The sequence below is a fragment of the Bradysia coprophila genome, assembly GCF_014529535.1.
Source record: "Bradysia coprophila strain Holo2 chromosome IV unlocalized genomic scaffold, BU_Bcop_v1 contig_84, whole genome shotgun sequence".
NCBI classification, from domain to species: domain Eukaryota; kingdom Metazoa; phylum Arthropoda; class Insecta; order Diptera; family Sciaridae; genus Bradysia; species Bradysia coprophila.
This window is the reverse complement of record NW_023503376.1, coordinates 1,342,719-1,361,013: the sequence shown is the minus strand read 5'-3', so window position 1 is coordinate 1,361,013 and position 18,295 is coordinate 1,342,719. Positions and strand designations below refer to the sequence as shown.

Here is an 18,295-nt window from a genome sequence, read left to right as displayed (position 1 = left end):
AAAAAAAAGTTTTCGGAAATCGGATGACCGACTTGTGAGTTAGACCCCTTGGTGTGGAACAGGCACAGGGCGGCAAGCAGTTTTTGCTTGTAGGTCGGCCACATTTGAACATATTTCGTCTGTTTTAGCTTTATTAGATAGGTATTGACCGTACCAATTAGGGAAAAAAAGTTTATGAAATTATGTTCTCCGGAGCGTGAGCTAGGTCTCTTGGAGTGAGCTCTTATCTGGCTACTCGGAAGTACAGTGAACGTGGTGTATTTTGACAATATCTCGAGTAAATTTTGACCGAATTTCATGAATTTTTTTTTGTTTGAAAGGTATTAACGAATGTAAAGCGTCGGTACTATTTCCGGTCTCCTAACAAAATGGCTGCCGGCGGCCATATTGGATTTTAGTAAAACGATATAAAGTGGGGAAAATGATGCTTAGAGAGTTTCTGTTAACATGGAAATAATGTGTTAAGTGTGAGGGGTTTCAGGGATTCCATATATGGACATCTATATATATATATATCTATATTCACCTATATTGAGCTATATACAGGCATATAGAGCTACACAATAGCATATTCCTCTGTGAAATGTTTATTTACAGTGAAATATAGGTAAATATAGCGGTATATAGCTATTTAAATAGGAATTTATGAAATTTGTCTTCGTACGGGGCTGTCTATATTGCCTCCGGCAATTTAATTGTATATGATAACAAGGCAAAGAGTGGATAATGTAAGTGATTTAAAAGGAAGAATAGTTTTTCAGCAGAGAAGAAAATGAAGTAAGAGAAATGAAGAGTTTCACATTAAAGGCTTTTGATACGAATAGGTGTTTCGTACGGGTCGGCGTTAGCTATGTTTCTACTTCTTTACACTTCATTCCAATTTTATCAGCAGAAAACGACTGAATATTGAAAATTTTTATTTTTCGGTACACAGGCTGATTGTAACAATTCCTTGGCTGGTGCAATTTCTATCAATGTTGGACTACATAACACTGAGATTGAGTTACTTCGTCGACATATTTCATATGCTGTACGATATATACAACAGAGCCACAGAGACCGAATCGAACGAAGCAGAAAATCGAATGCGACCCACGTCATTATTTATAATCAGAACCTGTCTGGGATGGTTATTCGAGCAATCAAACATACCCGACGATTATCATAAGTATCGTCAAACACTGTCAATAGCCAAAAAAGACGATGGCATGGCAATCGTCCAAGTGTTAGTGCCCAAGTCGGTGTCCGACTATTTTACCAACAGAAAATTTATGATCACCAACCACCAAATGAATTCCTGTCTTGATGCCATGCAATGTACATTGGTCACTATCGAAAAGCCGTCACAATTCAAGCAATCAATCAATTGTGGACAATCTACGGAAAAGAGAATTTTAGCCACGCTCGATCCAATGATGGAAAACATTTTGAATGCGGCGTGCCCGTTTCTGAGAGATTTTCGTGTGTCGATAATGCCAGCCAAGTATTCGAAGACTGTTTCTCGCAGCGGCAAATATCGTCACATTACGACCCAAAAAGCCAACGAAACGAAAACGTCGCGAGACACTCATGATCAGACAAAATTGGCAGAGGCTTTTCTACAGTCACAAAGTCTATCTGTGCGAAGAACAATTGAATTTGTTATCGAACGGACCGTATCGGCTGTGATCAAAGATTTTCAAATCGAAATTCTGGTTCCTATGAAACGGGTGGTTAACGAAGGACTGACTTCCATTATCGAAACGGACAAACGAAAAGTGGCCAATGAAATGTTTGAACGGTTCACAAACGCACAACAACAACTGAATAAGAAGTGGGACGAATGTGTGCCGCAAATGACAAGGGAGCGTGTGAAGGTACATTTTTACGTGAATGAAATTCCAGCCTTAATGACTTACGATTCGACCGTTTCTTCAAAAAACAGAAAGCCTTCGACGCTCTCCTGCCGAACGAGACACTATCAATAGTGAAACAAACGTGCACAAATCTAGCGGTCGAGAAATGCAAGCTGAAAGCCAACGAATGGAAAAATATGAATTTGGTTGGAATCGGTAAGGATGAGTTCATGCGACAAAGCGAACTAAAATTTTGTTGAATTTCAATTGAAATCTTTCAGAGTTCTTCACAAAGGATTTATCGGGAGACGCCAACAAGCTAATCAAAAACCGAACTGCATTGGGAAAGCAACCAAATGTGATGAGCTTTGACCTTGGATCCGTAAAAAAATTCGCGTCCAATTTACTCGGGCAAATTCAGGTATCTAAATGAGTTATGCACAGATGACGGATCCACGGTTTTCGATTCCATTGTAGATTAACTTAAAAGAATAGACAATTTCGAACTCAAGCGAAAGCATAATGTGATTTGCTGGCAGTAGCAGGTCACTATCCTCTCCAGGTCATTGTGTCGAAAAAATGTCTCCGTGCTACTTAAGTTCTTTAAGTTTGCCTTAAAAATTGATTCTTTTTCCCGAAAAATGGAAAATTAATTTTCCAGCCGGAAAAGCCATGAAGAGTGATATCGCCAAAACATCGAACAAAATCAGACATTTGGGACGATGGGTCACGGATATTATTGAGTTATATCTCATTCGATTCGTTGAACTATTGCGAGTAAAACGTAGTACTACGTTTGGTGTATTATATTTTGTTGTCGACGCTCGAGGTCTTTCTGCCAAAAGAGCCCCAAAATCATTTTCTTGCGATTAATCGAGGGAGAAAACTTTTTTCGCTAGCCTTGTAGGCCTTGAAGAGACGCACATTTTGAGTATACACACCACCAGGTCCATGTTGACCTGTTGATGATAACAATAATTTTAGGTGAAAAAGTTGGTGATTTTCCCGAGTCCCTGACCGCCTGCAGTGACACATGTCCATGACATGATATGTATGGCAAAGTAGCCTAGCCTCAGTAGTACCATGCTATGGAAAAACATCCTTGGATAAGTTTCACTGCAGAGGGTTGGAGCGATTTTAGTGGAAGTCCACCCCAAATCGATGAAATTTTATCTCTTTTTTGAGGCTTTTCATGTGGCTATTCATTATTTACTGCATTATGAGAGTGAGATCAACTAATATAAGGAGTTCCTCGATGTATCCACGTGGGTCACACACTCTTGGAACCCAAATTTCGAACAATTTCAGAATTGATACTATCGGTGGTCAATCTCCATGTACTAAAAATAGAGCTCAGGATATCTTGTGGGTGAAAGTCCTTTAACCGGTCGTTCAAGATTGTTTAGTTACTCAGATATTTCCGTCTGTTATTTACGAAAGCCAAGCACCTGCTGTTACCTAAACCTAACCATTAACAGAATTCAGACGGTATCCATTAAACCCAGCTGGTGAATACCCAAGAAAAATGGCTTAAAAATTAGTAAATTTTCCGGGACAATTTTTGGGGGAGACCTCATTTTGACTCCACCGAAAAAAGTTCTTCCATGAAATATCGGTAAGAAGCCATACCAATTCTGAACAGAATTTTTCAAAAAGATCATGTCCGGAGCGATAGCGGAGGACTTGACGCAGTCTAACTTCCAAAAAAAGAACGAAGAAATTTTTTTGAGACGCGGCAACTATATATAGGCGAGAATTTAAGATTCTTTCCTTTGGCCTGTATCACCACAAATCCTATTCGCGCTTCAAATACGAGCAAAACGAGCTATCACTCGACTATGTAACTTTAAAATTGCCGGAGATACATCGTTTTGAAGTTGGTCATTTTGATAGAAAATGCACCAAATTAACGTTTTCCAAACAATCAAAATCTTTCAACTTACTCTGTATGTTTCTATCTATCTGTCTATCTGTCTATCTATCTGTCTATCTATCGACGGTCGATCTCGGAAACTAGTCAGCCAATCTCCATGAAATTTTGCAGGAACCTCAGGGTGGGCATAAAAATGAAAATTTGATACGCCATTACCCCAGGAAAAACCAGAATTTTGTTTTATTGACCTCGAAGTGGTTTCTGAGTGTGGTTTTCGAGGGTCGGGAACGCGTTTTCGGGTGTAGCTTAGCTGTATTGAAACCTACAGAGGCGTGCGACCCATCAAATGAAAGGTATTCGTAACACGATTCGAACAAAAAATAATTAAAAAAATCGGGACAGATTCGTTTGAGCTAGAGTGATTAGAGTGACCAAATTCTCGAGCGTACGATGAAAGGACTAATATTTTTTTGGGTTATGAGAGATAGAGAATTACTTTCTTCGGCAAAGTCTCAGAGTTTTACGAGTAGAACAGAGGGGCATATGTGAAAAATGTCGAAAGTTGGAAATGGGTGGGTCAATTGGGGTTTTGGAGATATTTCTTGAATGGTGGCAGATAGAGAATTACTTTCGTCAAATTTTCGAATTTCGTCAAATTTCGTCAAATTTTCGAATTTCGTCAAATTTTCGAATTTCGTCAAATTTTCGAATTTCGTCAAATTTTCGAATTTCGTCAAATTTTCGAATTTCGTCAAATTTTCCAATTTCGTCAAATTTTCTAATTTCGTCAAATTTCGTCAATTTTTTTGAATTTCGTCAAATTTCGTCAAGTTTTCGAATTTCGTCAAGTTTTCGAATTTCGTCAAATTTTCGAATTTCGTCAAATTTTCGAAATTTCGTCAAATTTTCGAATTTCGTCAAATTTTCGAATTTCGTCAAATTTTCGAATTTCGTCAAATTTTCGATTTTCGTAAAATTTTTGAATTAAAACTGTAAACTGTTATAAAAAGCAGTGTTGACTACACTTCTAAAACGACTGATATCCCAACAAAAATCTCTTCGAGAAAAGTGTGACGCAGTCTTTGAAATACAATTTCTAAAATGAATGATATCGCTAGAGTTGACGCTTTCAGCTTCGTTACGCAAAAATTAAATTTTACACACAATTTTAGTTCAAACAAGCTGGCTTAGTTTTTCTCATCATCTGCCAAATAATTTTTACCAAAAACAATTTGACTGGAAACAACCAAAATTTTACCAAAAAAATCTGCGTCGCACGTGGCAGATAAATTTTCTTGCTGGTCTGTTCCTGAACATTTGCCACTTTGCGACGCAGATTTTTTTGGTAAAATTTTGGTTGTTTCCAGTCAAATTTTTTTTTGGTAAAAATTATTTGGCAGATGATGAGAAAAACTAAGCCAGCCTGTTTGAACTAAAATTGGGTGTAAAATTTAATTTTTGCGTAACGAAGCTGAAAGCGTCAACTCTAGCGATATCATTCATTTTAGAAATTGTATTTCAAAGACTGCGTCACACTTTTCTCGAAGAGATTTTTGTTGGGATGTTGTAATTTCGGAGATATTCGACTTTAAAGGTTTTCATATGAATGGCTTCCCCGTTTTCAATTTTCCGGTAAAAAATATTTTGTTCCACCAATTTCCATGGCAAACAACATGGAACAAAAAACAATCTTAGATAACGTAAGGAGTATGGAATTACACCTGCACTGCTAGGACAAATACGTTATTTTCCGTAGCAATACTGCATGGATCATGATCGTATCAGAAATAATAAATAATTTCCAAGACTCTTCACGAGTGCTTACGGAATAGCCAATGAAAACTGGTACCAGAAAATTCTAGTCAAGGCTAATTCAACCAGCTTTCTATGACTGTCTGCTTGGTGTCTCTGACCGTTAAATTAAAAGAATTCATTAAAGATCGTGGCCCTGTCTTATTATCTAGTAAAGTCCAACAATATAGTCACACTGTGACACCATCAAACAATTTTCAGATGGAGCTACATTATGCATCCATGCGACCCGAACGCTCCAATTCAATAAATATTCAATTGGTCATTGAAGATATTGCAGAGCTCCTAACATGCGGAGTTTTACCATCGCCCATCTGCAAGACAATCTGCTTTTCCACATTACATCTGGTATTGTCTTTGGGTGAGTTGATCCACACAAAAAACCAATGGAAATCAAATCGAATCAATGATGAAACGGTTCTATTGTCTTCCAAACAACAGTGTACAGTCGTCCAGACCTGTTACAACCTGAATTGTTAGACGCATTTACGAGGCTTTGGGACTGCAGCCTATTAGAATATTGGACAAAACCAAACGATGAAACGGGTGGTACAGATGGTGATGATTCCGAAGAACGAGACAGTCTGCCAAATATTTGTCCAACGAAATCGCGGCACATCTTTTCGAATTTAATAAGCCATTGCCTGATGCATAGACTGATTGGCTGTCCGTTCAACTCATTCGAAGCATTGGAGAGGTTGCTGGTGACTTTGATAGAGAAGCATTTTGTAACGATTCCATCGCTCAACGAACAATTTGTTAGTCTTCTACGTGAGGAATGGCCTGAGGTAAATTTGTGATTTGATTTTGGGGATGCGATTGGAAGTGGACTGACCGGAGATGAATTTTGTTTTTTAGGATTTGCTCAAAAGTATGTCGTCTTTGGTATCGAAAGTGGCGTCAAGGTCAGCCGATATGACTGTCGATAAAGTTGAATGTTTGTTCATGGAAATGCTGCAGGATTTGTTTTAAAACGAACGGTTGCAGTGATTTTACATTATTGTTTATGTAAAAAGTTCAATTGTTTTTTTATCAATAAATCGAATGTTGTGAATTTTAAAATGTTTGACGAAACTTTGGCATTTTTCCCGTCGGCAATAAGATTCGGCCGGTCCCTAAGTAATTTTCTGAAATTTACGTAAAATTCAGAAAAACAGCAATTTTCATTGTACTGTACTGCCTTAGCTTCCAAATTCTTTAAAATAATTGCCCCTCAGAGTCCGCCGACTACATAAAACCTACTTTCTTCTACTGTTTTGCAACCGTCAAGAATCCAAAGCGGAAATTAAAAAGAAAAGAAACTTCGCTTTTTCTTGGAATGAAGCAATGACGCAACGAAGTAATAGCCTCGCAGTTAGTAGATAGAACCAACGCACTCCAAGAACAGGCACAAGAAAAGAATTTAGGTAAGAGGCCCCTCCACGACGCAGTAGTCCAAAATTCCCATATAAATTCAGTTTTTTATTGTTAAGAGTCATATCGCCAAGACTTCAGGTGATTGGGGAACAAGCCGACTCCGATTTTAATGAGTGATAGCTCGTTGGATTCGTCTTTCAATTCTAGGAAACACGTATCTTTCACTTTTTCTAAAAAAAATTTGTTTTCTGTGAAAAGTGTTCAAAAGTGTTCACATGTCAGAGAGTACCGAAAACAGTTTTTCGGCAATAACTCAAGAAAAAAATATTTTAAATTGTTGTAATGTTGTACGATTGTCGGTCTTGGAAAGACCTACAGATAGAGCATACGCACCGCTTGGTGCTAGTTGATCCACGAGAGCTATGACTTAAAATATAGTGAATGTTCGGAGAGTACTGCTTCTCTGCAGCTTCGTTGTTCCACGGAACTAGTATGGGGTGTTGTAGCTTTTACTTTTGTGCTGCAAGCCCACAGAAGTGTTAGAAAAAAAGTTGGTGCCAAAATGCAGATTTTTTCTTTCTTTCTGAGGGCTCTACAGCTGGAACAGCATCTGGAACGGTACTATGGCAGTCATTCTTTATCGTCTACTATTCTTTTACCTTATCAATAGAAAAACGCTTCGATATGTCACGAATATATCAGATCCAATGTTAGCAATATCAAGAGAAAAATTATCAAATTTTTCTCGGAGGATTTTAGTCAAATAAAGTGTTAGCGTATAGCAAATGACCTCAGGGCTCCAGAACAGTAGTTAGTTTTTCAATTGGACCAATATTTGCTAAGCGACAGAAGTTTGGCAAACCGTTTGCTCCCACTTGATCATGTCGTTTTTCCAAACTCTGTCACGTAGCAAATATTGGTCCAATTGAAAAACTAATTACTGTTCCGGAGTCCTGAGGTCATTTGCTATACGCTAACACTTTATTTGACTAAAATCCTCCGAGAAAAATTTAATGATTTTTCTCTTGATATTACTAATAGTGGATCTGATATATTCGTGACATATCGAAGCGTTTTTCTATTGATAAGGTAAAAGAATAGTAGACGATAAAGAATGACTGCCATAGTACCGTTCCAGATGCTGTTCCAGCTGTAGAGCCCTCAGAAAGAAGAAAAAAATCTGCATTTTGGCACCAACTTTTTTTCTAACACTTCTGTGGGCTTGCAGCACAAAAGTACTGGGCTCATTTATGTGTGGAACGATAGTGGGTGAGGCCAGCTACAACACCCCATACTTAGTTCCGTGGAACAACGAAGCTGCAGAGAAGCAGTACTCTCCGAACATTCACTATATTTTAAGTCATAGCTCTCGTGGATCAACTAGCACCAAGCAGTGCGTATACTCTATCTGTAGGTCTTTCCAAGGCCGACAATCGTACAACATTATAACAATTTAAAATAATTTTTTCTTGAGTTATTGCCGAAAAACTGTTTTCGGTACTCTCTGACATGTGATCACTTTTGAACACTTTTCACAGAAAACAATTTTTTTTAGAAAAAGTGAAAGATACGTGTTTCCTAGAATTGAAAGACGAATCCAACGAGCTATCACTCATTAAAATCGGAGTCGGCTTGTTCCCCAGTCACCTGAAGTCTTGGCGATATGACTCTTAAGTATCCACTCCATTCAACAAAAATACTCCGTGGTAGAGCCGCGAGAGAGCAAGCTGTCAAATAAACAAACAATTTAAAAAAAAAAAAATGTCTCTCAGACGGAGTACTTTTTTGGTAATAGGAAACTAAGCATTATGCTTGATTTCGTCTTACGCCGTGTACGCTCCGTTTAGCTAAGCCACGCCTCTTTTTTATTGTTTCAAGAGTAAACGGAGTTCAAACGGAGAGTAAAAGTCGTAAGAGGAAATCAAGCATTAGTACATGCTACTGCGTTACGGAAGGTCCATCATGGTTTTGGCCATCATGTCGTCGTTCCGTTTCATAATTACATAATCCCCTACCGCGATTCTTCCGCTTTTTACTCTCAAGTCAACCCTTGATCATCGCCTCTTTCTCTTTCCCAGAACCTGTTTTGTTACGAACAGCAATACCGTCGTTAAATTGTGGATTTCACTGAAGCGCCACAAAACTATTCAGCCATCCCATTTCCTAGAAATAGCCAAGACCTTTCCAACGAGCTATCGCACGTCAAAATTACTAAAAAAAAATTCTTTCCCACCTTCCTACGCGTAACTTCATTTCCCATATCTTCGGAACGAGTGCTACAAATGTCATCAAATTTCATCCTAGTACTCGATTAGAACCAGAAAATATGATGACATTGGCAGGTCGTGTAATCATACCGTAAATTTCCTCCAAACTATCCACTTTCCTAACGATTTGTCAGGAAAATGGATTGTTTGGAGGAAATTTGCGAGGCCATCTGCCTCTAAGAGTAATTATACCTAGAGAGGAAATTTCGAACAAAATAACGTAAAATGTGTGGTCCCCTCTTACTTTAGTGAGCTATCAAAAGCGAAATAACGTCAACGCATACATGCATTGGTGTAAATTTATGCGAAATGTGTATCTTATACAGTGTTCAAAGAGCGTAAAAACAGAGGAAAAAACCAGTTAAATTAACTGATCTCGATGGGTGATACGTCAAAGTTTGTATGTAAAAAGGGTAAAAAAAACCAGTTAATTCAACTGATCTCGATGGGTGATATGTCAAAATGAGAACTCTCTTTGAACACTGTATACAAACTGATGTTGGGACCACATTTCGTCGTACAAATTTCCTCTCTAGGTATAATTACTCTAAGATCTGCCTATGTCAGCTCTGCGAAAAACGTTAAAACGGAACGAAAATTTCCTCAAATTTTATTTAAAAGTAGTCCAACGTCAACAAATGGCTGCTCTTTGGAAAAGTCTCTTCGAGATCTAAGAAATAGGATAAAATTTAGCAAAATTGACGAAAATAGCTTAAAATTACAATGAAAAGTGCACAGATTTTTGCACACATTGCAAATGAGGGCACACGTTCCAAAGACCTCATCATTAGGCATGAGCGATAATGATAATGATTATCGATAATCGATAATTATCGACTTTTTTTATCGAAAATTATCAAAAAAATATCGACAATCGATAATTATTGATATTTTGATAATTATCAAGATATCGATAATTCGATATTTCGGTCCGAAAATCCGATATTTATCGATATATTCCGATATATTGGTATATTATCATTAATTTTCAGATAAATATCAAAATATCGAAATTTTGATAATTATCGAATTTCGATATTTTGATAATTATCGATAATTATTAAATTATCGATAACGATATGATTAATCAATTATCGATAATTTCTTTCGATTGATATTATCGATAATTTTGAACGTCTCCCATCCCTACTCATCATAGAATATATGAAAGTTTAAGAAATAGCGAAGAAATATGGCGCGAAATAGCTTATTTGGAAATATGATATGTAGTCGTAATGTTAAACACGCGACAGAAAGCAAGTTACAATTATTAAAAGATTTGGATGTGCACAGCACCAGCTGAATATCACCAGCTGGTGTACAAACAAAAACACTTTTTCGCAATTCCGGTCCATAATCATCACCTTTCCATGCATCCATTTAATGTCGTTTTGAAGGTATTTATTTCACAGTGCGTTTTTGATTATTTTTTTCGCACTTGGGCCTTTTCACATTTTTTTCGCACGCTACATAGCTCAGTACCTTTAAGAAAGACTAAATTGTATAAATAAAAACTTTGCACAGTCCAAGATTTGAACATCCAACACCAAAATTCTTCCAAACACCAAGCAACGACCATAGCCATTCGGCTACAGAGTCACACAATTATACAGAGCGTACATACTAAGCATTGACTACTTGATTTTATTTAGCGCGTCTCTATACATCACATTGCAATGTGTATATAGAACAGGTTGCTTGATCGTTCAAATGAATTCATGTTTGCATGTGAATGTTTGGTAGAAATTTTGGTAATATTTTGCATTGGAAAGGTGATTATGGCCCGAAATTGCGAAAAACGTTGTATCTGCCACGGTAGGTATGCCGGTATTTTTTCGCACACGACGTCTTGTCGACCTCGGCTTCGCCTCGATCGACATCTAGTGCGAAAAAATACCTTCATACCTACCTTGGTAGATAAATAACTATTTGGAGTCAAGGCAACAAGGCCTAATTAGGCATGTATAAAAAAGCAATGAAAGTAGATAAGTAGGTATGGCCAGTCCATACAAGTCGGAGCACATACGGATTTGCATTGCGCCACCTCAAACGAACTCATTTCTAGTGGAAATTTGCACTAGAAATGAGTTCGTTTGAGGTGGCGCCATGCAAATCCGTATGTGCTCCGGCTAGAACAAATTTGAACGTTTGGCCATACCTATCCATTTACTTTCATTGTTAAAAAGTCCCTGAAAAAATAGCGCCAATTTCAAAAGAATCCCTCAAATGACAATAAATTTCATTATTTGTATTGAAATCCTCGCTCCTAATCTTGCCCGCATGGACTGACCGTTATTAGGCTGGTGTTATAAGCAATTTATTTTTGTCATTTCACTCACTTATGAAGTGTATTTTCGATCCATTTCTTTATTTGTAAGTTGGATTGGGCCCAAGAGACACCGAAGGGTTAAATCTATGCATCGCATGCATTCGTGTCTGTCATGTCTCCATAGGCTCAGCTTTACCTACACAATTTTACGACAGATCAATTTGACCACTCTCATTCGACGCAAATTTTTGTTTGTTTCGGGCGTGTTGAATGTTAAGATTCAAATGTTGTTTCGATAATTTATTTTTTAAGATTTTTATTTAATTTTTTGTTTTATTTGTGTTGTTTGTTGTGTACAACAAGAACAATGAATGTGGTAAGAATTAATTCAAAAAAGATGAAGCAAAAGTTGAGCCAGTAGTTAGACACTGCTAGACACTTTTCTTTGAATTCCAATGCCATTGACACTGCGAACATCCACAATGTGCAATTATTTTCAGCATACGGCGATCGATCTGACTACAAGCATTCTCGCTGAAGAACTGCAAATGTCTGCTGAAATAGAGCGGCTGCAGCAACAGAATGCCGAGTTCAATGAGATTGAAGGGATCGACGATCTCTTTATACATTACGGTAGAAGCGACCGTCATTTGCTCGACGAAATGGTCGCTGAATTTGGGCTGGAATGTCCGGATTTTGACATTTTCAATTATGTCGATCCGGCATTGGATGCTGAACTCGATTCGGATGCAGCTGAGGCTCTGAATGTAATTGATTGTGACATTGAACAATCAGACATCAATTTAAACAGTTTGGCTGAAAGCAGTGAACAATTGGCAATGACAAAGCGCCATTTAAAACATCAGCAGGAGTTAATTCTTCAGATGCAAAAGCATTTGAACATTTTGGTTGATACTCAGGGAATGAAATCAGATCCATTGGATGTAAGTGCTCGAACGCACTTTGAAATTCCAGAAATTGGTAACGTCGTTACGAATGAACAATCACTACTTAGCGACTCCGGTCAATTGTCAGAAGTTCGAGAGTAAGGACATGTTGTATCATCAATCCATTCAAACTAAAAAAAACCGACTAATTACAGAATTAAGAGTATGCTGCCATTTGAAAAAGAAAGCCGAGAAGAAAGCGTTTTAATCACGCAATCGAAGGACAGTGTTGCTCTACATGTGGAACCACATTCTGTGCCGTTGCACCCAGAAAACATTCTTAATCACGGACACTCATTGCGGTTGAAGGAGGTGCTTTAGTTTGTCTTTCTCAATCTCAATTCCAAGTTCTCTCAACTGGTTAACTTTGCTAATCATCAATTTAGGTGCGAATCGCATTGAACAGGAAAGTCAATACGAAAGAATTTACTTGTCACTTGATAGACAGCGAGGTTAGGAGATCCAATCGATGTATTCGCAAAAGTAAGTGTTTGGTGCACAAAAATTTGTTGTTGTCTGGCGGCCAGAAAATGTGTCATTACTGTCTCGCTCAAAACCGGTTTTTCGCATTTTCTGGTCACAAGACAACAAAGTATCGTACTGTACTGCTGGAACATTTTTTTGTTGAGCACGGTGGGGTTGAACAAAATTTAAATAGAGTCGCGACACCACCTCTGATTTTTTTTAATATTCTTATTGAGGGACTCGAGTACTATAAGGAACCACATTCAGTTCGAAAAAATTTCCAGCCGTTTCGGAGAACCGGCACTCATGGCCGTGCGGGACCGACGAGTCAATTTGAATACAGATTGTTATCGCAACGGATAGAGCGACTAATTCTAAGCTAATTCGTTTTGAAATGGCTCCCCTTGACAACTTGACCACGTAGCTACAGCCAGCTAAAGTCGAAAATTCGACATCTTTGAATGGTGATATGTCCCAGCCGAAGAAAGTTTGAAACTCTTTGAATGGCGATATTGGTAGAGCATTCCATGCTCTAATAAACGCCGAGAATGGATTTTACAAAATTTGTCTGAATTGTAAAATATTTGAAAAATTTTATTTTCACCATCTTCGGCGAAACTAGGACTCATCTGCAATACACAGGTTGATCCTGTCTGCAACAAAACAATAATGCCTGATCAGCCTGCAGTCTAAGCTTTACAACGATACCACACTCGCCATAACAGTCTCACAACAAGTATATGTTGCGACATTTTGTTTAAAGCAAGGTCACTCTACGACAAAATTTTCAAATAATTATCTATCTTCAAGTGCCCCTTCCTTTAGGATGAGTAGAATTGTTATGCATTCTTCATAAATAAGTGATATAAGTCATTTGCAGCAATTCTTACATTAATTACGTGTATCTGGAGTCGGTTAAAGCTGATTTCCACATATTTTTACGGTAAATTTCCTCTAATGATTAGCGAAATCAGCTTTAACCGACTCCAGATACACGTAATTAATGTAAGAATTGCTGCAAATGACTTATACCACTTATTTATAAAGAATGCGTAACAATTCCACTCATTCTAAAGGAACGGGCACTTGAAGATTTCGTCGTAGAGTGACCTTGCTGCAAACAAAATGTCGCAAAAGATACTTGTTGTGAGGCTGGTATGGCGAGTGTGGTATTGTTGTAAAGCTTAGACTGTAGGCTGATCAGGCATTATTGTTTTGTTGCAGACAGGATCAACCTGTGTATTGCAGATGAGTCCTAGTTTCGCCGAAGATGGTGAAAATAAAATTTTTCAAATATTTTACAATTCAGACAAATTTTGTAAGATCCATTCTCGGCGTTTATTAGAGCATGGAATGCTCTACCAATATCGCCATTCAAAGAGTTTCAAACTTTCTTCGTCTTGGACATATCACCATTCAAAGATGTCGAATTTTCGACTTTAGCTGGCTGTAGCTACGTGGTCAAGTTGTCGAGGGGAGCCATTTCAATACGAATTAGCTTAGAATTAGTTCCTCTATCCGTTGCGATAACAATCTGTATTCAAATTGACTCGTCGGTCCCGCACGGCCATGAGTGCCGGTTCTCCGAAACGGCTGGAAAATTTTTCGAACTGAATGTGGTTCCTTATAGTACTCGAGTCCCTCAATAAGAATATTAAAAAAATCAGAGGTGGTGTCGCGACTCTATTTAAATTTTGTTCAACCCCACCGTGTGAGGTTTGTGGGATGCATTACTCGCCTTCGGCTCGAAATACAACACACCCCAACAAAAAATGTCCCAGTAAGATAGTTCCAATTAATTAAGACGATTTTCGTCCACAATAACAAAATTTTAAAAATCAATTTCTAAGCTGCGAAGGGAAAAGGTCTCCAAAGCGCAAAAAAGTCGTATCACTAAAGGAGTCGCCTAATTTAAGCGGCGTGAAGTACACTCTCAATAGTAGCCAATGTGCCATGATTGGATGAAGATGAAGTGATGCATATAGGAAGCGGGAGCCAGTATTTCATTAACAGAATCATTGAAGTTTTTTGAAGTTTTCATATTTATTGTGTTCACTTGAAGTGAAAAGTCCTCAGCTAGAGCTTGTAGCGAGCGATTTAATTTATATTTACAAGCGTAGAGAATTAAATTTTTTTTATTCAAAATTTTTTGGCTTCTTTTCTCATAACTGAAAACATGAAAACCAATTCGGTGCTCAATTCACTATTACGGTACTCCTAATATGTGAGCCAGAGCCACGCATCGTGTGACAGAGACAATGGTACATGTTCGAGTCAACATTTTATGCAACCGCTCGTGAAAAGTAAAATGTTGATTGGAGACTTGACTCCGAATACGAGATTTAACACCAGGGCTTACTTTAGAGAATTTTAATTCTGAAAATTCCGAAAATTCTGAAAAAATTCCGAAAAAGTTCTGAAAAATTCCGAAAAATTATTTCAGAATTTTTCGGAATTTTTTCAGGATTCTCGGAATTTTCAGAATTAAAATTCTCTAAAGTAATCCCTGTTTAACACTGCTGCTGAGTTAAGTCAAACTAACGTATCACCATATTTGTGTGTTAGCTGTGAGCTTCTTCTTTATTCTACACGAATCGCGTAAACAAAAGAAACAACGAAAGCATAAGCCAGTTATGGTCTGTCTATGAGGGATTCTTCTGAAAAACAGACGACCGAAATCGGACGCATTTTCTATTGGAATTTTTTATACGTGACCAGTAAGGTATTCAACCCTAGAAGCCAAAGCCACTTTCAAAAAAAATCTTCGAAGCCTGTGTGGCTGGTGGCGGGACATTTCCACACCGTCAATATCGTCACGAACGATGTTATCGTTTTTTTGGACGATACTATCGTCTAAAAAATGATACTATCGTCTAAAAAACGATACTATCGTCTAAAAAACGATAATATCGTTTTTAGACGATAGTATCGTCCAAAAAAACGATATTATCGCCCAAAAAATTTTCATCCAGGACGATAATATCGTCTAAATTGAAAAATTCTAAAATATTGTCCGGACGACAGTATCGTTTTCTTGTCGATATTATCGTTCAAAAAACGATATTATCGTTTTCTGGACGATATTACCGTTCTAGAAAATCTAATGGATATTTTCGTTTTCTGTACGATAATATTGTCCAAAACGATAATATCGTCCTGGGCGATATTATCGTTTAAGAAAACGATAATATCGTCCAGGACGATACTATCGTTTAAAAAAACAATAATATCGCACAGGACGATATTATCGTTTAGTTTTGGGTGGTAATATTGTCCAGGACTCAATTTTACTCAGAAGTGCAGCAATAACCGAATTCTCTTCCAAAATATCGAAAAACAATTGTCAGAGGAAATCACCTACACATCGGTGTTTAAAAAAGGCGTTTAGTTCGTCCCTAAATAATTCATCTTTTTACGAAATGAATACCAACTTTGATTGTACATAAAAAGCGTTTTAACACGCCGAGCGATCCGGCCCATTGCCCCGGAGCGAAGCGGAGGGCCGCAATGCGAGCCGGGCGCCGGAACGGTCTCGGAACTTAGGAGTTAATTTTTTTTTCTCGCATCGTCTCATAATTAGTCTGTGTAATTTTTCTATATAAAATTTAAATTTACGGAACCAAATGAACCAATTTTTAATATATATTTGCCGTCTATAAAAAGGTGTTTATCTACAAGATTTTGTGTTTCGTCTTCAACAACCATCCAGAATGATAATATCGCCCAGGACGATATTATCGTCTAGAATTTTTATTTTAAATAAATTAAAAACGATATTATCGTCCTGGTCGATATTATCGTCTCAAATTTTAAAAAATAAATTAATTAAAAACGATATTATCGTTATGGACGATACGATCGTCCAGAACGATATTATCGTCCCAAAAATTATCGCCCAGGACGATAATATCGTCCAAAATAACGATAAATTTGTTTCTAAAAAGAAAATAACGATAATATCGTCCAGCGGATATTTTCATCCAGGACGAGATTATCGTCAAAAAAACGATATTATAGTTTTTTGAACGATAATATCGTTTTTTAGACGATAGTATCATCAAAAAAAACGATAGTATCGTCCAAAAAAACGATATTATCGTTTAAAAACGATATTATCGTTTTTTTAAACGATAACATCGTCAAGAAAACGTTAATATCGTCCTGAAAATATTTTAAAATTTATAATCTTAGACGATATTATCGTCCTGGATGAAATTTTTTTGGACGATAATATCGTTTTTTAGACGATAGTATCGTCTAAAAACGATACTATCGTTTTTTGGACGATACTATCGTCTAAAAAACGATATTATCGTCCAAAAAACGATACTATCGTTACTGACGATATTGACCGTGTAGATATGTCGCCTCATCGCATGTACTTTCAGGGCAAAAAGAGTCTTATTGTGGTTTGGAAGCATCTACGACGAATTATGTGAAGTTGATATGTTTAAGCGGTTATATTGCATCGTAGATGGTAGCAAACTTCCGTAAGCTCTACTTTCCCTGAAAGAACATGCAATTACCTTTCTAATGACACCCCACACGACCATGCACGTTTCGTGTACGTCGAGAAAGAAATGTGTAACTTTTCAGTCTTTTTTCGGTTCAAAACTTCAACTGCACATGTCTCAGTGTGGATGAATTTTAAACCCTCTTAAGAGGAATCTACACACGGCTAAATTTTTGTCTACATTTTAGGGCAAAATTATTGTTATTTCGATGATAATATTTGACCTGCATCCTATTTGATCTTTTTTGCAAAAGACACGACCGTCGTTTGGTGTAAAATGTGTTAACTTTCAGTAAAAGTTAAAATGTTTTTGGTAAACTCAAAATATGTGTCAATTTTCGTGAAATTACACTTTTCCAATATATTTTGGTCAGGTTGTACTCCAAGTACTGAATTTTACCATTTCCCATATATTTTCGTCAGGTCCAAATCTTCGGTTCCATGCCAAAATTTGAACTGAAAATGCATTGGAAGAGTTCGCTTTATTTCCCAAAACTTAACAGACCGCGTTCAACTGAAACTTTCGTCTAATGAAATCGTATAAAAACTTTCCAGGGTTCACGTTCGTGCTAAACTTTCAAGCAACTTAGAACAACTTACACAATATATTCTCTCTTGTGCGGTGGTATATATATTCGCGAAATTCAGATTTCATTATACCCATGCAATAACTATACGTATGGCTGTATATAAAATTTTATTTTCCTTGCACTTTTTGGATTGCATTCAGTTTTCTCTGAGCTGTTGCGTTGAAATGTTGAAAAGTTCTAGTGCGTTCGGTACAAATTTTTTTTTTTTTTTATTGAAATGCAGTCAATGTCTGCAAGAAAGAAATTTTTTTATGTCGCGAACAAAATGTTTCTTATCACAAAAATTAAAAGTCGTTTCGTTTCTTAAACCGCAGAAAAAAAATATATTTTCACAAATGAGGATGAATGGAACAGAAAAATATTGTTTA

The 18,295-nt window shown here is 37.2% G+C and overlaps 2 protein-coding genes across 2 annotated transcripts in view; both read left to right on the top strand.

Annotated features, from left to right (window-relative positions):
* LOC119072741 (protein disks lost) overlaps positions 1 to 6,582 on the top strand; it is a 118,843-nt gene extending 112,261 nt beyond the window's left edge. The window contains exons 7-12 of the mRNA XM_037178022.1: positions 935 to 1,856; positions 1,925 to 2,051; positions 2,117 to 2,256; positions 5,722 to 5,881; positions 5,962 to 6,308; positions 6,379 to 6,582. Coding sequence (XP_037033917.1) covers positions 935 to 1,856; positions 1,925 to 2,051; positions 2,117 to 2,256; positions 5,722 to 5,881; positions 5,962 to 6,308; positions 6,379 to 6,492 — 1,810 coding nt within the window. The 3' untranslated portion in view covers positions 6,493 to 6,582. The remainder of the gene's footprint in view (positions 1 to 934; positions 1,857 to 1,924; positions 2,052 to 2,116; positions 2,257 to 5,721; positions 5,882 to 5,961; positions 6,309 to 6,378) is intronic.
* Positions 6,583 to 11,600: 5,018 nt separating this feature from the next.
* LOC119072762 lies at positions 11,601 to 14,942 on the top strand. The gene is made up of 5 exons (XM_037178057.1): positions 11,601 to 11,788; positions 11,913 to 12,457; positions 12,515 to 12,671; positions 12,746 to 12,842; positions 14,675 to 14,942. Exons 1-5 carry the CDS (start codon positions 11,780 to 11,782, stop codon positions 14,719 to 14,721), a joined length of 855 nt encoding a protein of 284 aa, XP_037033952.1. The 5' UTR covers positions 11,601 to 11,779; the 3' UTR covers positions 14,722 to 14,942.
* Positions 14,943 to 18,295: the final 3,353 nt, after the last annotated feature.

What these genes read in the sequence shown, in the direction of transcription:
- LOC119072762 (XM_037178057.1), top strand. An exon ending in ACTCATTGCGGTTGAAGGAG is followed by an intron (nt 12,672 to 12,745) that starts GTGCTTTAGTTT and finishes TCATCAATTTAG; the next exon opens with GTGCGAATCGCATTGAACAG. An exon ending in CAATCGATGTATTCGCAAAA is followed by an intron (nt 12,843 to 14,674) that starts GTAAGTGTTTGG and finishes TCAATTTCTAAG; the next exon opens with CTGCGAAGGGAAAAGGTCTC.